The sequence below is a fragment of the Chrysemys picta genome, chromosome 3 (assembly GCF_011386835.1).
Source record: "Chrysemys picta bellii isolate R12L10 chromosome 3, ASM1138683v2, whole genome shotgun sequence".
Taxonomy (NCBI): domain Eukaryota; kingdom Metazoa; phylum Chordata; order Testudines; family Emydidae; genus Chrysemys; species Chrysemys picta.
The window spans coordinates 42,927,737-42,947,501 of record NC_088793.1 but is presented as its reverse complement, the minus strand read 5'-3'; the positions used below and the strand labels follow the sequence as shown (position 1 = coordinate 42,947,501).

Sequence of the window (19,765 nt, the reverse complement as noted above, 5' to 3'; positions counted from 1 at the left end):
CTACCAATGTGAGGTACACTCCCTCCTAAAACAATCAAATAGAATAGATTTTTTTCAATAATAAAATATCAAAGGTTAAGAAAAAGTCTTCTAATATGCAAATCTTTTAAAAGATTATTTCTGAAAGCGATGTTGATTGTCCTTCCTCTACAATTTCAAAAGAGAACACGTTCAAATATTTAATTGAAATTTTTTTTTACTGAAAGAATACACTTTTAAATCAAACTGATCTTCCAAGTGCAGGACATTTTTGTTACTTTTCATTCAAGTCTCAAGGCTGAGAATGCAATTGGGGAATCAAAGGCAGACTAGAAAGAGAGATTATAGTTTACCTGTGTTTGTGCATTATGGCCCAAGGAGCCATTATGCCCTCCAGTAAGCATGTACGATGCCTATTCAAGCCAATGGAGCTGTGCATATGCAACCAAGGGCAGAAATGGATTGCTTAGATTGAGGCTTTGCTTGCAGAATGCTGGAAGGTGTGGATCTTCCCAACTATATTTTGTATTAAAAAGGAAATCTGGGTTTCCATCAAACCTACTGATCTAATTGTGACAGCCAGTAGCCAATCCAGCACTCTGATCACTTAAGCATTCATTAGCTCTACTAGGAAAGGCCTGATGGAGGAGGAGAGTACTTAATTGCCTAAGCAGACTGGGGGTTTATGAGCTAAGGAGCTAATTATCCCACCTGGTGGAGAGGCTAGTTAAATGCACCGAAAGGAAGTCCAAAGGAAAAGGCTAGCAATGCTCAGAAGAATGATCTCAGGAGGATAAGAGTTCTTTCTCTTTTGGGAGAAAAGGTTGAGGAATAGGAAAAGCTGTAAATAGACTTGCTGTATATGACTGTGATTGTGGTTTGGTAAGGGTAATAAATAAACACATAAATAATAACCAACTAGAAGGCATCCGAGGCTGTTTGTGAGAGACATGAGAGGTGTTTGCTTTGGCTGTTACAGCAATCAAACAATTTTCTGTTGGGTGTAGCCTTGTAGTACCTGAAACTCTTCTTGGTGGACCAGATTGACTAGTAGGCTGATTTGCCCTAAATGAGCATTAGAAATCTGTCAAGGCCAGTTTAGCAACACAAAGCAGTCCGGGAATAGTGGTGAATCTGGCCCTATGTTTCTAAAATGTTTTTTATAAAAAAAACTTTATTTTCCTCCTGTTCACTGTCTTTTCCCTGCATAGTAGCCAAATGCATGACAGTAAACTTTAACACAGACAGATGTTCAATGGCTGAAAAGGGTACTATTATTCTAAATGAGACCATAGGAGTTAGTTGGTATCAAAATTTTTACCAACAAAAGAAATGCAAAGCAGAGCTGCACAGAACCACACTTACTGAGGGCTGCCTGTACTGTTATAGCTTCAGATTCTTGAGAATTTTCGCTGACTCCCACAGCATTCGCAGCTTTCACACGAAAGATGTAATTCTCTCCAGTTGTCAGACCATGAACCACAAACCTGATTTAAAAAAATCATCAAATATTTGTTTTTCACTTTAAATAATCTGTTAAGGTTACATGATTTAATATTCTGTGCCACTTACTACGGGTGAGATAGACATAGATTTCTGATAAAAGGAAGGGCTATATTATTAGAGAAAATGCCTTTTTCATCCACAGGAAAATGTCAATGAAAACGAAGAATTTTTGCTCAACCCTCTGAAATTTTTTCAGCTTTCAAGTTTTTGGTTGCTTGGTGAAAATTCCCTCTTCCCTCCCCCCCCCCCCCCCCAAAATCATCAAAGATGGACATTTCCCATAAAAACTTCCATTTCCAGAAAATATACATTTTTCATAGAAAATGTTTTGTTAAAAAGTTTCCAACCAGCTCTGTACAGTATATTAATATGCAATAGATTTCAAAATATCTGGATACACAGAGGTATTACCAGTACCTATTATATTTAATAGGTTTATGATTGCAAGGTTCCCAGTGGTTTGTTCCCACCACAGAAGTATCAATATAGTAGCCAAACAGATCTTCTTCGTGTTTTGGCTTGTCCCACTGTACTACAACTGATGTTTTTGTATTTCTTGTTGCCAGTACACGGCCAGGAGCAGATGGGACACCTATGCAAAACAGAAATAAAAAAGGGTCACTATGTTTATAGTAATGGCTATATAAACAAGTAGTGACTAATTCAACTAGATACAGCATTGTCTACTTTCTGACTAGCTGTGACTTTTTCTATTAATTTTGTTATGTGATACATTGGCATGGCTCCTGTATTGTAAGTAATTCATATGCCTGGCTATTCCTATTACATACTGCAGTGCTTTATTGATTTTACTTACATTTATAAAGTAGGCTCACTTAAAGTTTCTTCTCTTTGAAGGAGTATCTCAGTATGAGAACGAACACTTGCCCTTACAATGAATACTAGCAGAAGAATTTTTTTAAATGCACCCACTATAGTATTATTGAACCTATCGGAAGCAAATGAAACTTCCAAAAGTACAAATACTACAAAAGTCAAAGACAGTAGGAAAAACTACTTTCGAAACAACTGATAAGGCCCTGATTTAGGAAAGCATTGCTATTCACTACAGCAGGTAAGCACATGCGTGAAGTTAAGCAAGTGCTTAACTGAACTTAGTTAAATGGGGATGGATTCCCTGAATATAGATAGACTTAAACCCTGAACAGGGGCCTGAATATCTTTATAGTGAGGTGAAATTCACCTCTGTGCTGAAGGTCTGCACAAGGTCTATGCACCAAGGAACTCCCACTTATAGCCTCAAAATATGGGACATAAGTGGTGCATGGAGCTTGTGCACAGGAGTAAATTTCACCCATCAGTGAATAATAGCTCACAAAGCTATATAAGTAAGAGGATCAAGTGACTGTAGCCAGAACTGTAGCAGGCAGCACAAAACTAAAGAAAGAAAATGGACACAATTTGTGGTCTGTTAGTATTTAAACATAACAATACCTTACATTTACACAGTACTGCAGCTTGAATTGTAGGAAAGTTAACCACAAATTCCAGCTCAGGTAATTAAATTCTGCCTACCTAAAATATTCTTGCAGTTTCAATTGAAATTATATCTTTCACTTCCTGTCCCAAACTGTGACTGTGCCATGGTCAGCAGTTCCTAGGTGTGAATGATTTTTAGAGCTGGGGGAAATAAATCCAGTATTTTTATTGCCTACCTCAAGGGAGTGTTCTGTGATTTAGAGTCAGAGTTTAAGGCCAGAAGGGACCAAGACTGACCTCCTGTACATCACAGGCCACCAACACCACCCAGCAACCAATAGACCCAATAATCAAAATTAGACCATGGTATTACAGCTCATAGAACACTAGACTATTTTGTGCCACAGGCAGAAAATAGAAAGGATCCGAGATGCACCAGTGCCCGAGGCCCCCATAATGTCAGGGAAACCATTTAAGTATTTTATGTTTATTAAGTAGGTATAAATCAAAGCTACTATAGAAGTACAAACACAAAATATTTTTATTTCATCCCAAATGATCTCAAATTATCTTATAGATGGTGAGCTGAATTTTTAAAACCCTGTTTGATATAAGTCAGTATCTATTAGCATTTACTATATTGTGCCATACATATTAAATAATATAGTTGTTTCTTATTCTTTAGTAAATATATTGAAATACTGTGATATCTGAGTTCCATAATGTGGCAACTGGTGTTTCCTGTTTGTGACCACTGTTAAACTGAGTATACAACCACACTTTTGAACACAAAGTAGGTAACTGGTCCCCTAAATTCCCATTTGCATGTGTAAATGTGGGATCCAAGTATACAATTTAGGTGAATGTTGAAAAGTAACCGCTGTGTGTGCAGATATATCTTCAACTATCACTGAAATGCAGCCATCTGTGAAAAATTGGAATTCTGCACCAGCAACAATCCTCAACAGGGTTATTAGGAAGGGAAGGAAAGGCTATTTTATCTAACTGAAACTACAGGGAAATTAAGGTAGCCTATAATTACCTAAGCTGGAGTCTGGCCAGGACATCTAGTCCTACTTTTGTAAAAATTCACATTAATAAGCACTGTTGAAGAACAACCAACTGAAATTAGTTTTACATTTTAACACTTCCATTACCCAGCAAAAGGAGATGAAATAGCTATGCAGAATCACAAATGCTACAAAACCGTGGCATGTTGGTCATCCTAGATTCCTTGTGAAATTCTTAAAAATGCAGCTGTTTATACAATTCAATTTGATTATAATGCACACTTTAATTTTTAAAAGCATACTTTATTTGCATTTTTTAAAGTATCAGTGGCATTTACTATGTCGTCTTACCAATGGTCTCTTGTGCTTGAATTGGTGGTGTTGTTTCAGAAGGATCGCTAATGCCATGCTTGTTTGCTGACAAGACTCGGAAAACATATGATTTTCCTTCTGCAAGATCAAACACTGCATAGCGAGGAGATCTCACTGCAACCTGGGCATTGACCCTTTGCCAGCTTCCACTGCCAACCGCAGACTACCAAAAAATAAAGATGATGATTACTTCAGAATTGTTAAAGAAGTGGGCATGTTGGATACGTTCATGAATCTGGTGTAAGAAATTAAAACAGAGAATAGTTTTGGAACGGCTCATACTCATACACGCAGTTACTTGAGTTCCGACTGACAGCCTGTCTGGGTCTATCTAAGCATTTATATTATGCAGAACACTATGGTATCTGAGTTTTTTAGTTAAGGACTAGATTGTGCTATTTGCATGCCCAGAGTAGGGGATAGAACATGAGTGCATAGTCCCAGGGGGAGCATTGGGAGGCACTGTGCCTAAAAGAGAAACTTAATTTCTCTTAGGGCCCCCTGTTGCACTGTGGGAAGTAGTGAGATCTTATGGAATGCAACATAAACCCTGCATTGCCATGCAGCTAAGTTGGTTGGGGGAGACGGGGCAGCAAGGGCAAACCTATAGCATCTCAGGTGCAGCCCCTACAATCCCTTGAGCACACAGAGCTAAACTGCAATGCAAGTAGCCCCAATACAGAACCTGTAGATTTCTTACTCCCTACCACACCTTTTCACACTCTATAGAATCAAGTCACAACCATACCCTGCGTTTTTAGACTTTCACAAGATAACCAAACTAGTTTTGAATAATTCAATAGAATATTAGCTGAGCTCTGTGACAGAGACAGCAATTTCCTGCAATACCCTGGACAGACCTTATTGAGTTGAGTTAGATCTTACTATATTAAGTTTATGTATCACTGTGGCCCAGGATTGTATGGGGAGAGAGAACACAATCCTCCAGGAACTAAGAACACTGGAGCATGATTTGGCAAATTCATTCGGGTTGTAACACTTCCCAAGGGGCACCACAGCTTGGAAAGACTTGCATATACTGATTCAGACTGGATTCTCTAGAGTCCAGCAAACAAAGAAATGACACTTTGGATCAATTAACTGGAGTTTAAACTGACTCGCGATCTTCTTTCTGATCTAGAAAATGGCCGGGACCTTCTGTCCACAGGAAAGAGTTTGAAGGTCTGACACTGACCAGAGTTCTTGTTGGACTTGGGGTGATCTTTGGTAGGCTTATTAACATGCCTGTCCATTTTTTTATATAGTTTTTAATGTTTTCTCTGTAATGCTTTTACCTCAAGAATAAATGTGCTTAGAAAGAGCTGTGTGGTAACTTAGCCGTGGGTGATTACACTTTTTATAGCCTCTGAAGAGAAAAGCAGAGCAGGTCTGATTAGGCATTCTGACTTGGCTGGGGAATTCTCAGTGTCAGCAGAGACCTATGCAGCCAGGAAATATCCTGGTCAGGAGAGGGAAAAATTCATGTCTTTGAACAGAGGGGTGGATGGCTGGGGAGCCAGAAGACTGAGAGTAGGTGCCCTTGGTGGACCATCTGGGGGGGAGGGGGAGAAACACAAGTACAGTTGCCCTGAACAGTGATGAGCTCGACTACTGTCTTTATTGCATATGGAAGAGAGCCCAGACAAAGCTCCAGGAAGCAAGCACTCCGAGAACTCTTTTTGCCATTAATTTCTTAAAATAAACTGTTGACCCAGAATAAACTGAGTCATAGATTATTTCAGTGGCTTTAGGAAAACTGAATTGTCCAGTAGGCAGTTTGAGTAAAACCGCCTTAGGACACACAAAGACAGGTGCATAAATGTGAATTTTTCATGGGGTTATATGAACAGAAGATTTTAAAAGAAAAACCACTTAGATTGTACACTCCTTGAAGGCTAGATAGTCTTTCGTGACTGTTTGAAAAGCACCTTATATAAAATGGGCACTACCACAAATGAATAATAAAAAAGATAAAATACCCAAAATCCATATTTTTAAATCTCTTTAGTGGATACTGCACTTGCACATTGTTCTCTATAGAAAAAAAACAACTTTTTTCTCTTTAATAAAAAGGTGCAAAATATGGAAAGAATGTTATTATGCTGCATATTTGATATGTCAGTATTGAGCCTGGACTTGAAGGAATTTAATTGTGCATGCTTCAATGTGACTGACAAGACAAAAATCAATGTACCATTTTATACTTAGTTATAATTTAAAATCCAGATATATTTTATTGAATTTTTTAAATGTTACTCTGCTCTGGAATTAATCTGTCTCAGCATTTCTTGTGTACTTGGGTAGCAGGTATTGTTTTTCCCTATAGTTATACATTTGGGAGAACCCCACCTGGGTTTTGTGTTTTGTTAGACCTTTAAACATTCTTTTTCACTGTTGATTATGATGATTGTTCTAAATTTTAAAGATAAATTAATTTTAAAGTTTATATATCTAATCTAATAGATGTCTATGCTATGTAAAGGATAAAGATTCCTGTTTCAATGAATGGATTACTCACATAAGAAAGAACTACTCACATGAGTAAGGATTTGCAGGTTGGGCATTCATTTGCATAAAGAACCCTTGTTCTATTAGCTTTTTAGTTCTCAGTCTTGCTTTCCTTTAGTAAGTTTTGTATTTAATGAATTGTTCATTTGTCCTATTGCCTAGTGTCTGTTCATGTATGTTGTTTCTGTACTTGTAAAACATATTCAGTAAATCTTGTGCATATGAATATTACCACATGGACATTTAGAGTGAGATTGTGGGTACACTCTAGAATAGAGGGGTTATGACTTCATATTATTTGAATTTGCATAGCTTACAATCTAAGTATAAGGCAAGAGACAACAGATGTGTTCGGACAGACTAATGGGAGATTACACTGAAACAAAAAGAGACAATATTGGTCAGCACAATAAGCAGTGGTATAAGAATACCAGTGGCCTAAAAATTATCAAGTTTTTTGTAGGCATCACAGCAAAGGAGAGTTTTAAGTAGGGTTTTGAAAGAGGATAATTAATTAGTTTTGCAGCTATTAATGGATAGAGCCCTGCACGGATACAAAATTTGTATCCACATCTGATCCCCAAAAATGATCCACGGATTTGCAGGGCTTTATTTATGGGGATCTTTTCCCACGCATGAGGGACAGCATGGGAGAAAGCATGAAGATGCTTGTTTGACTATTTAGCAAGTGGGTGATGAAAGCTGGCATGATGGGTCAATCCAAGGTGAGAGTCGACATCTCAATAGCAAATGAGAGATGATAGATAGGATGGAAATAGGGTGTGAAGGGCATTGCAAATGAAGACAAGCATCTTATGTTTGATGCAATAGAGAAGGAGGAGCCAGTGGAGAGATGGATACAGAGGCATAACGTGGTCAAAGCAATGGTCTCAAAAAATGATCTTTGCGTCAGTATTCTGAATGGGCTATAAGCAGGGCAAGATAGCATTTTTCAAGGCCAGAGGAAAAAGATATTGTAGTAAATTGAGATTCAAGATGAGACCTTGACCTTGGATGAGAGTTTTAGCAGTGTGGATGGACAGCAAAGGCCGTATCTTAGAGCTATTATGCAGAAACATCTGCACGATTTAGACAGACTGGATGTGATGACCTAGAGCAGAGGTTCTCAACCATTTTTTACCCAGGGACACCTACACTTAAATAGACAAACCTGTGGACCCCCCAACTCTCCTCTCATTATTTTGTTGTTCACAATTTGTTTCTTTCATGTTACTTTAATAGTTATCACAAATACTGCTGTAGAGAAATTATTATTATTTTAACAGATCAACAAAAAACACCACTAATTAAAATATTGACAACTTACCAGATACTAATAATAAATTACAACATTGCTAGGTGATATATGGGGATATCTGGGGGGTGTTGGAGGGGTGTCTGTGTACTGGGAGGATGCTGGAGGAGTGTGTGTTTACAGGGAGGAGATACCTGGAGGGTGTTGGAGGGGGTACCTGCAGCCTCACACTCAAGGTGAGGAACAGTGTTGCACTCCCTGTCATGGTGGCAGGGCGGCTGACACAAGTCCAGAATTCAGCTCCAGTCTGTCAGTCAGTGCCTCCCTGTGGGCCTCTCCCACTCCTCTGGTCCTGTCACCCCTCCCAGCCAGGCTCTGAGGCCCTGCAAGGGGTGTTTGCCAGCTCTGCTTACCTAGCAGGCTGGGGTGGGAGGGATCTGATAGCTGCAGCTGCAGGGGAGGGACCAGAGATCACTGCAGAGGAACATTCTGGGGCAGGGCTGGGCCAGCCCTGCATGGTGGGGCTCAGGGAGAGAGCACCACCTCCACCCCTGACTCATCTCAGTGGGCTTGAGCATCAGAAAAGGAGAAGCAGCCCCATGTAGCAGGGGAAGGGGTCCTCAGCCATCCTGCTGCTTCCCCTCTCCCTGCTCTGCCTGGACATGCAGTGAGTGTGGCTGCTGGGAGAGCCACTGCCTCTTCACTGCTGGGCATTCTGGCAAGAGGTGGCCCAAGGCCTTGCCCACCCCCAGTGCCCTGTGGGGCAGAGTCAATGACATCCCCTCTGGATGGGTCCCCTCAGAAGGCAGAAATTTGGGGGTGGGTCATGTGACTGCATGCTTCCCTCCCCACCCCCCACGCATCACCTCCAGGAGGGACCAATCAGTTTCCAGACCCCCTTCATTATAGTGGTGTATCCCTAAGGGTCTGCAGACCACATGTTGAGAACCACTGACCTAAAGAGCTCAAAGTTGAAGATGATGCTTTGGTTACAGGCTTGAGTGACAGGCAGGATGGTGGTATGGTCCACAGTGATTGAGAAAGGAGGTAGCAGGGACAGCATGGAACAGAAGATTCAGAGTTCTGCTGTATCCATGTTGAGTTTGAGCTGGTGGCTAGACATCCACAAGGAGATGTCAGGCTGAGATTTTAGTTTGGACAAAAAGAGACAGGTCTGGAGTAGAGAGGTAAATTTAAGAGTTGACAACATAGAGATGATATCTGAAACTGTGTTTGTGGATGGGATTACCCAGATATAAGGTGTAGAGGAAGAAGATAAGGGGACCAAGGACAGATTCCTGTGGAACTCCACAGAAAATTAGATGGGAATGAGGAGGATCCTCCAAAGGAGATGTTAAAGGACTGATTAGAGAGGTAGGAAGAGAATCAGGAAAGGACAGAGTCACAGAAGCCAAAGGAGGAGAAGATTTCAAGAAGAAGAGCATGGTTGATGATGTTGAAGGCAGCCGGCAGGTCAAGAAGGATGAGGATGGAGTCCTGGTTCTGAGCTTTATCTAGGAAGAGGTCAGTAGAGACTTTGGGGAGGATCATTTCAATGGAGTCCAAGGGACAAAATCCAGATTGGACAGGGTCTAGCATATAATTGGAGAAGAGACACTCCAGACAGTGATTGTAAACAGCATGTTCACTGAGTTTACAGATGAAAGAGAGAAGAGAGATGGGGTGGTAGTTGGAGAGGCAAGTGGGGTCAAGAGTGTGGGCATTTGTTTTTAAATGTGAGATACCAAAGCATGCATGCATGCATCATGAAGAGAAAAAGCCAGAGCAGAGTGAAAAGTTAACGGGTTGAGTAAAACAAGGGATGAGAGTGGGCACAAGGGATATCAGGAAATGGGTTGGGATGGGGTCACTGGAGCAAGTGGAGGAGTTAGGGGAGGACAGCATATGAGAAACTTATGTGCCAATGACAGGGAAGAGGGAGGCGAGAGTTGGAGGCGAAGGGAAGGTAGGTCACATATTGTTTTCTCCGTTTTCACCAATGAGATCCTCTGTGGAGACAGAAGTGGAATCAGGAGGAGGACAGGGTGTGGGGAGTGAGGCAAAGGTGGTGAACTATGGCTAGGATTTTTGACATTAGATTCAGTTAAAGTTTGAGAAGGAGAGCTGTTTCATTAGGAAGATGGCAGAACTGAAGGAGGAGAGACTGAATTTGTAGTGGAGGAAGACAACCTGGTCATGGGATTTCCACCTGAGATGCTTCACAGTGAGACAACAGGAGCAGAAGCAGCAGATGTTGGGGGTGATTTTCCTTTGCTTACCAGCACAGGCTGTCTGTATCATGGATAACAGAGCAGGAAGGAGAGCAACCACCACCAGGTAGCAAAACCTCCTCCTGCTCTGGTGGACAGGGAGTGAGCATGCAGGAATGGGGAATGGGTGGAGCTTTGGCTCCTCTCCCACTTCAGTGTACAGGCTAGCACAGTTCAGCCACTGCAGAGGGGGAAGTAAATTGCACCAGGAAAGGGGCTGGCACAGCTTATTTCCTCTATGGAGAAAAGGAGAACCAGGGACCAAACTGTGAGCCACAATTCAATCTCTGCTCTGCTGCTGGGGAAGGGAAACTATGTGTTGCCCCTTAATAAGGGCAGATTGCAAAATGCCAGTGCCTTGAGGGAGGAGAAGGGTAAGGTGCTGCTCTCTATTAAATTGCTACAGTACATCGTAGTTTTGTTCTCATTTTTCATAGCAGTAACAAAATAGCACAGAGGCAATTTTTTATGGCTCTTGAACTTCAAGACCCATTAGATCACATAACAACATATTCTATTGTCAATGCCTTCTCTAAAGACCCACCGTCAAGTCCTGCGAGACCTCAGTGAGTGCTAGTTTTATTGTTCATTTTGCGGCTCCGAAAATGATTTGAATTAAATTGTACATGGCTTGCAGCTCAATGCAACTATACAGTACCTTCTCAATGAAATACATTAATGGCTCTTTGCCACGGGGAACAGGTGGCTCCCAGCTGAGTACAACATATGTTTTGCTGGTTTCTGAAGCATGTACATTGGTGGGAGGTCCTGGAATCTGAACATCGCCTGGAGGAGTAATAAACTTAGTCAGTGTTAAACCACAGATTAACCCCAGGTCAGCATTTATGCTACAGCTCATCTTTCCAAACTCAAGTCTATTAAAAGAACAGGAGTACTTGTGGCACCTTAGAGACTAACAAATTTATTTGATACAGACTAACACGGCTGCGACTCTGAATCAAGTCTATTAAGGGCTATAGTATCAGCTTTACAGTTTAATAGTTTGCGTCATTTCTATTTTGAGGCACTAAGCATGCGAATTACAAGTGGGGTATTTATTTTCACAACCAAAGTAAAATATTCAATAGCACATAGATAGAAACTTTTCATTTGTCTCATGATTTTTCCTTGATCACATTTGAATTACAGGTCTGTCTCATCTTACACGGGGGTTCCGTTCTGTGGTTAGCGCATAAAGCGAAAACTGCGTATAGCCAAAACCCCATTGAGTTCAATGGCGGGCGAAATCACCCACACTATAGGTATAGTATTAAAACTGTTGTTTTTCTCTTTTTTGTTGTTGTTTTTTGTTTTTGTTTTTGCCGACCACGTAAAGTTGAAATCGCACATGTTAAATGCGCATAAGATGCGACAGACCTGTACTTTAATCTGCTGTGCCAAATGCCTTGGCAAAACCTACTCACTATATGCATATAAAAGAGATGTTTGATCAAACTGATGAGTCCAAGAGTTACTACAGAAAACAGAACTAGAAGGAGAATTCACTCAAAAGACTGGAGCATTTAAACACAAAAGGAACTTCGTGTAAAGTGGGCAGGAACAAAAGTATTCATGATATCTCCTACATATGGGTGACATGACTAGTCAATATAATTTAGAGCAGCCATACAGGCTCAGGATCAGAGGAGTGCAAATGCATTGAACAGCCACCTTGTTCCTACCTTCACAGGCCATTATGCCTTCTGGGGATCAATTGGAGTGCAGCAGTGGTCTAGCCTCACCCTTTTCTATTGCCACACCAAGGGCTGCAAGGATAGTGGCATAGAGCCAGTATAGCTCAGTGCCAACCTGAGGAAATCCTGAATTGCCCAGTTAGGGCAGCTTTAGGGCCACTCTGTGTCACTGTAGAGATACAAACGGGCTAGGATCTGTCTCAATGGAGTTACACACTGGTGTAATGAGGAGCAAGATCAAGGCCTATCAACGTCACCTTCAATCATATTTGTTTGGCTCTGAATATGATGTCAACAGGCAAAAAGTTCAGAAATGGTAATTCAACAGACATCCATGCACATCCTGTTCTCCTGGCTTAAAACGTGCAGTGTGCTGTGGCTTTTGTTTGTGATTTTTAAGGTAATTATGTCATTTTCTTTTTCTAAATGCAAGCACAGTGCACAGATAAATGCTTAGAATTTGAAATTTAAAAAAAGAGAAAACATCTCTTCCAGATAACAATATTAATCATGAAAATGAATCTTTAGGTGATTCTAAGCAATGTCGCTAGATCTGTGAGCCAGCCTGCTATGTAGTTGAAGCTATTTTATCTTTTATGATACTTTTTTCCCCAATCAAAATCAGAAGCTTTGAAGTTTGCATCCAACAATTGACATCATTTATTGTCGTTCATAATGTATTTTTATTTGTTTGATCCTCTGCAAATGTGACTTGCATTCTTTGGATAAACACTTTGATCTGTTGAGCTTAAAACACATGCTGAAGTATCGTAAATAAAATTATTTTAAGCTCTAAAATATCTATTTTCAGCAGAATGAATCAGGATTGAGCCAAGAGGCTCCCGTGAACATCAGTAGAATTCACATAGCTAAATCCCCACAGTGTGTGGTAAATATTCACCCCTTAGAATTCCAAAGCTGACATCATATGTAATGTAACAACCTCTCCTTACAGATTGCAAGATCATCCGACACTGGTAGGGAGATAAATTATGTGATCTAAGGAGCCAACATTTTTAAAGCTAGCCTCCAATTTTACAGATTTAAGTAATTAGGTTTATAATTAATAGCATTCAGATATCTATATTCCTGGCTAGTATCCACAAGTCAGGTATTTAGAAATCTAAATACTCTTGCTGATGCCTGCAAAATTCAAAATACAAAGCCCTGGGCCTGATTCACTTCTCACATAGATGTAAATTGAAGTCACTGGAGTTGCACCAGCGTAAAACCAGTATAAGTGAGGAGAGCCCTCTGATTACGTGATCTTGTGTAACAGCTATGGCTGTAAATTAATCGCAGTTAACTCAAGCGATTAACATAAAACAAATTAACTAGATTAAAAAAATAGTCGCAATTAATCAGTTTAATCGTACTGTTAATAATAGAATACCAATTTAAATTTATTATAAATATTTTTGGATCTTTTTCTACATTTTCAAATATATTGATTTCAATTACAACACAGAATACAAAATGTACAGTGCTCACTTTATATTTATTTTTATTACAAATATTTGCACTGTAAAAAACAAAAGAAATAGTATTTTTCCATTCCCCTATTACAAGTACTGTAGTGCAATCACTTTATCATGAAAGTTGAACTTACAAATGTAGAATTATGTACAAAAAAACCTGCATTCAAAAATTTAAAAAATGTAAAACTTTAGAGCCTACAAGTCCAATCAGTCCTACTTCTTGTTCAGCCAATTGCTCAGACAAACAAGTTTGATTACATTTGCAGGCAATAATGCTGCCAACTTCTTGTTTACAATGTCACCTGAAAGTGAGAACAGGCGTTCGCATGGCACTGTCATAGCTCGCGTTACAAGATATTTATGTGCCACATGCACTAAAGATTCATATGTCCCTTCATGCTTCAACCACCATTCCAGAGGACATATGTCCATGCTTCTGCTCAGTAACTATTCAAAATAGTGCGGACCAATGCATGTTCATTTTCATCATCTAAGTCATATGCCACCAGCAGAAGATTCATTTTCTTTTTTGGTGGTTTGGGTTCTGTAGTTTCTGCATCAGCGTGTCGCTTTTTAAGACATTTGAAAGCATGCTCCACACCTCGTCCCTCTCGGATTTTGGAAGGCACTTCAGATTCTTAAACCTTGAGTAGAATGTTGTTTCTATCCTTAAAAATCTCACATTGGTTTTGTCAAATCTGCAGTGAAAGTTTTCTTAAAATGAACAACATGCGCTGGGTCATCATCCAAGACTGCTATAACATGAAATATATGGCAGAATGCAGGTAAAACAGAGCAGGAGGCATATAACTCTCCCCAAAGAGTTCAGTCACAAATTTAATTAACGCATTATTCTTTTAATGAGCATCATCAGCATGGAAGCATCCTCTGGAATGGTGGCCAAAGCATGAAGGGGCATATGAATGTTTAGCATATCTGGCATGTAAATACTGGCAATGCTGGCTACAAAAGTGCCATGCAAATGCCTGTTCTCACTTTCAGATGACATTGTAAATAAGAAGCAGGCAGCATTATCTCCCGTAAATGTAAAGAAATGTGTTTGTCGTAGTGGTTGGCTGAACAAGAAGTAGGACTGAGTGGACTTGTAGGCTCTAAAGTTTTACATTTTTTAAATTTTTGAATGCAGGTTTTTTTGTACATAATTCTACATTTGTAAGTTCAACTTTCATGATAAAGTGATTGCACTACAGTACTTGTATGAGATGAATTGAAAAATACTGTTTCTTTTGTTTTTTACAGTGCAAATATTTGTAATAAAAATAAATATAAAGTGAGCACTGTACATTTTGTATTCTGTGTTGTAATTGAAATCAATATATTTGAAAATGTAGAAAAACATCAAAAAATATTTAATAAATTTCAATTGGGATTCTATTGTTTAACAGTGCGATTAAAACTGCAATTAATCACGATTAATTTTTTTAGTTAATCCCATGAGTTAACTGCGATTAATCAAGAGTCCTATTGAAAATGTAAAAAAAAAATTCAAAAATATTTATAATAAATTTAAATTAGTATTCTATTAACAGTGCAATTAAAATTGCTATTATTTGCGATTATTTTTTAACCATTTGACAGTCTAGTAACACTGTCATTTCATTAGTAACAAACATTGTCCGAATCAAGAACCTTGAAATTTTCCATTGTGCAGTTCAGAATGCCTACAAACAAAGGTATCTCAAATCTCTTAGCCAGCTTCTCCATTCCATTACATCAGTTTTACATGGGTATAAACTCCACTATGTCACACTATCAGTGCAGTTGCACCACTTTTATACTAATGTGAGAGTGGTTAATCAGACCCTTTTATCTTCAACAGTATTCAGCTATCCTAGTTAACATTTGTATCTTGCTAGGCAAAGTAAGCAGCACAAATACTCTACAAGAACAAAATTGCAGGTAGAAGGCATCTAGGACCTCATCCTGAGAATTACTGAGAATCTCTAACTCTTACAGACATCATTGGCTGTGGCAAACACTTAGCACTTCTCAGGAAAAGTATATCTTTGAATAAAGATGGATTTAATGTACTTCCATTAAAAATGGCAAACACAATGTTTACCAGACCTTCAAATTTTGACCAAAAAGCCACACTAGGCTCATAGATAAGGATGAGAAATAAATTGGCAATAATCAAACACAAGATTCAGCTGTTTAATCTCAGATTGTGACTACTGAAAGAAAGGAGAAATGCATAATGAAAATGGCACAATCAAAAGCATGAATCTATCCCACCCCTCAGACTTTTGCCTGTGTTGATGTTATCTTGGGCTTGCAGACCTGAATATCTGCATGTATTTAATTTTATTAAGAGTTGGCTCACTAGGTGGATTTTTTTTTCAAGACCTCATGTTTCTAATTATAATCTTAAATTCCTTGGATATAAACAGATGAAATGAAATCATGGTAGAGCTACATACCTTCAAGGTCATCCTGATATATTACAATGTCTCTGCCTCCATCCAGATGAACAGCTGTAGACCAAAACATTCATTTACAGTTAGTTCTCTATGCAATAAAGTGTAGTTACAGATTTTGAAGACTATCTTTTATCAGTGCTGATAAACACTTGTGTAGTGTCTGCTATGTCAACTGTGGTATTACAGCTTTGTACATATGGATTCTCATTCATTGTTACACACTGATTCTGCCACCTTTATTCACACTGACTAGTGCTCACTCACAAACAATAAGAGACCATTTAAAGATTAACTGAAAACCAAGAATCATATTCTTAATTGATGGAATTGGTGCTGTGGCACAGTGGCAATGTGTGTTATCAACTGGACTTTTGAGGACTGGACATGAATGTGTGTGAGTAAGCTAACTGAGGACAACATGCTACAAGGAACAAGTGAACTTTTGGTCTTCATAGTGGGTGAAATTCACCCCTGGACAGAAGGCCAGCACAAAACAGAGCTTAAGTAGGGTGTCACAAATCCATAGCCATTGTGCTGACCCTTTGCATAGTGTTAAATTTCAGTCAAAGTGAATGTTAATCTAACTGCTCTCCAGCAGGTACTATGGCCTATAACTTGAGCAGCACTGATAGTGTTCCCTTACAGACCAGAATATAAGGAGTGCCCAGCGTGTGATAGAAGAGCAATATGCAGTCAATGGCTGGCCTCTGCCTGTAACAACTGGATGTGAAAAAATAGAGGATAGACTGTAGGATTTTACTGCTAGTGAATTCAAATGACAAGCAAATTCCATTCAGCTAACACAGACATATAGAGTAATATTTTCAAAAGTGACTTTAGTCCTGATTTTTAAAGGTATTTAGGCATTGCTCCACAGCACCTTTGAAAATGAGACATAGGGCCAGATTTTGAAAGCTATTTAGGCACCTAAATACCTTCCAAAACCTGGCCCTAATGTGTTGCAACACAAAGCAGAACAATATCTAAATATCTTTCAAAATCTGGCCTTTATGTGCTTTTGAAAATGTTACTTGTTACGACTTTAAGCATTTCTTTTACATTTAAAAATTGTGCAACTATATGTAAATGAATGGGCACCCTTGGGCTCTTGGCAAGTTGCCAGTGTGGACCTTGCTGTCACAGAGGGAGTGCCTTCATTATAATTAGCAAGTGGAGGAGCTCTGGAAAAGAATGGAAGCTGAAAAGCAGATCCAAAATGAAGAGGTTGGCACTGCCCATTTGGTTACCCACCAAATAAAGCAGAAAACAAAACCTTTCTTTCAAAAATTACAGTGTAAATGTGGAACAGCTTTTTAGTTGTTGCATTACCTACTTTGTAATCTGTCTAAGTCAACAGGATCAAGAGCTGCAACTGCTTCAGAAACTCTAGACGGCCTGCTAATACCCGACTTGTTCACTGCTCTCACACGGAATATGTAAGACCGTCCCTCAAACAGTCCAGTTACAGGGTATTTGCAGATTTTTAGTGGAGCATCATTGCACTGGACCCAGTTTTCAGTACCCACTTCACATCTAGGAGTAAGAAAAGGAGATCATTTATCATGCCAAAATGAGCATGTGCAATTAGTATTGTGTCTATTAATCAGATCCACGGCTGATTTAAATCGGTGTAGCTCCATTGACTTCCATGGAGCAACCCCAATTGATGCCAGCTGGGTATATGGCCCATAATACTTTATTACTGAGAGAAAATTAGTTGTGTTATATCAAAAGAAATAGTACACTAGATTATACACATAATGGGTGAAATTCACCCATGGTCTATGCACCATGTAAAGCCTTTTTTTTGAGTGTTTAAATGGAACTTAAATGGTCCATAGACATTGTAGAGCCCTCAACAGAGTGGTGAATTTCACCCTAGTGAATGCCATTTTAAAATCAACTTTTACCTACAGTTCCCAGAAGTCTGGGAGATAGGACATAACTACAGTGTATCAGATACAACAATGTAGCAACAGTGGGTAAATTGTTATTTTTAATATAGAATACTATATATACTGAAATTATAGCAGTAATATTTGTGTGTATAGTACATTGCTCATTTTAAATATGAAGGATGAGATGCTGGGCTTTGACTACAGCTGAGGAGCACTCATTGCAGGTCAGGAGGAGTGCAAAGATGGCCTTGGATTCCCCTAATCCTGACCTGCCTGTCCTGTGCATGACCTCCAACATAATTTAGAGCAGATTTCAGGAGCAAAAGGGCTATCGCATTGGCTTAAACTTCCAGTTGAGTAGTCCCCTGGTTTGGATGAATTACTGTCTGGAGTACACAAGCACCAGTTTAAGATAACATGAAGGAGAAGGGGGCATGGCTGGAGCACTGCTTCACTCAATGCCCCCCAGCAACTGGAACAACCCCTTGAAGGCTGCTCCATCAGGGTGCAAATTAGAACAGCCCTAACTTGTTCCAGAAACTATAGTGGCCCCAAATAGACTCAGTATTGGGGTGCAGGGCATAAAAATAGTGACTTTTTTCAGTACATACAGTTTGATACACAAAAAACAAATCCACAAATGTACACGCACACACACCTGTCAACAAAATATCCTATGACTGGACTCTCACTTGCTGTATTGGGTGGTTTCCAGGTTACAATGACATAATCTCTGTTAGCATCATAGCATTTAACATCCATTGGTGCCCCGGGTGCCCCAGCAATTAATGCGTCAGCATCTAGATCAGAAAAAAAATCAAATCAGAGTTTGCTACAATACTCCTCAGGTTTGGAGAGAGACTTCGTTGCTATAGCACAACAAAGATGAATTGCACAGATTGCCCAATCCATCTACTACTCCTGTTTTATGCCAGTGAGACTCCAGTGATTTCCATGAGGTTACATTGGAGTAACACAGTGGTGAAGCAAGCCCAGGGAGGTCTATCTATAGGTTTAGAAACCTGGGTGCAAATTTTGGAGGGTAGAAATTAGGCACCAAATTCTCACTAACTTTCAATAGGAGTTGAACAACTAACTTCCCTTTGTGCTTCTGAAAATCTCACCCCTCAGAAAGATGGATTTCAGTCACTCCTTGGTCAGAGAGAGGCACTCACTGAAGATCACGTGGTCAGGAAAAAGACATTTCCTAAGGCTACTTGGTGTGTGAGCGTTTGCTACATTTCTAAGGTTACTTCCTAATTCAAATCTTGAGATACAGACACTGATGAGTAATTAATGTTTCTTAGCTGAGACACCTATATGTGGCCTGATCCTAAGAAGTGTTGAGCGCCCACAATTCCTAAGGAAGCCTGTTAACAGGTGGAGTTTTCACCCTGCTAGGAAAGGCGTATACACATATTGGATAAATTCCAAACTTCCTCTTTCCTGGCTTTGTCTCTATTGTTGACAGAAACAACAACTACTCAACAGAAACCTCAATCGAAGCTTCTTCCCAAGTCTTGACTGTTCCTAAGGCTTTCTCTGCATATTCTCAGAGACATACTGCACCTCAAGAAACATCCACCTGCTGAAGTATTTATGCTGTATCTTTATGCAGGATTCTAGCACCTGAGTTTAGGGTGACTCAGAGAAGTCCTGTATCTCTGTCCACAACTTGCCACCCTATTGCAATGACAATGGTGTTGAGAGGTAGATTCCAAGACCAGGCCCCAGTATGATCCCACCCTTTGAAATTTCAGAACTATGGGCCTGATTGAACCCTTATGTTATATACACAAGAGGTTACCCTCTACCTTCAGATCACAGCCCACATGAAAAGAGAGGTCAGGTACCACCTTGGAAGTTTGTCTCCCCTTGGTATGGATCTCATGGAGGGCTCTCCACAAATCCAGG

General features: G+C 39.7%; 1 protein-coding gene across 17 annotated transcripts in view; it reads right to left on the bottom strand.

The window, feature by feature from the left end:
- The window catches only part of MYOM2 (myomesin 2), a 228,002-nt gene that overhangs the window by 173,467 nt on the left and 34,770 nt on the right, over positions 1–19,765 (bottom strand). For 16 of the 17 annotated variants that reach the window (XR_006174115.2, XR_010600067.1, XR_010600068.1 and 13 more), the window contains exons 11-18: positions 18,510–18,651; positions 17,287–17,486; positions 15,954–16,007; positions 10,999–11,126; positions 4,287–4,470; positions 1,903–2,077; positions 1,345–1,466; positions 5–25 (exon numbers count right to left, since the gene is read on the bottom strand). Coding sequence is in view for 7 of the 17 variants with exons in the window: in XM_065590163.1 (XP_065446235.1) it covers positions 5–25; positions 1,345–1,466; positions 1,903–2,077; positions 4,287–4,470; positions 10,999–11,126; positions 15,954–16,007; positions 17,287–17,486; positions 18,510–18,651 (1,026 nt within the window). In the remaining 10 variants the exon portion in view is untranslated. The remainder of the gene's footprint in view (positions 1–4; positions 26–1,344; positions 1,467–1,902; positions 2,078–4,286; positions 4,471–10,998; positions 11,127–15,953; positions 16,008–17,286; positions 17,487–18,509; positions 18,652–19,765) is intronic. The other variant, XM_008163733.4, reaches the window with a different exon arrangement.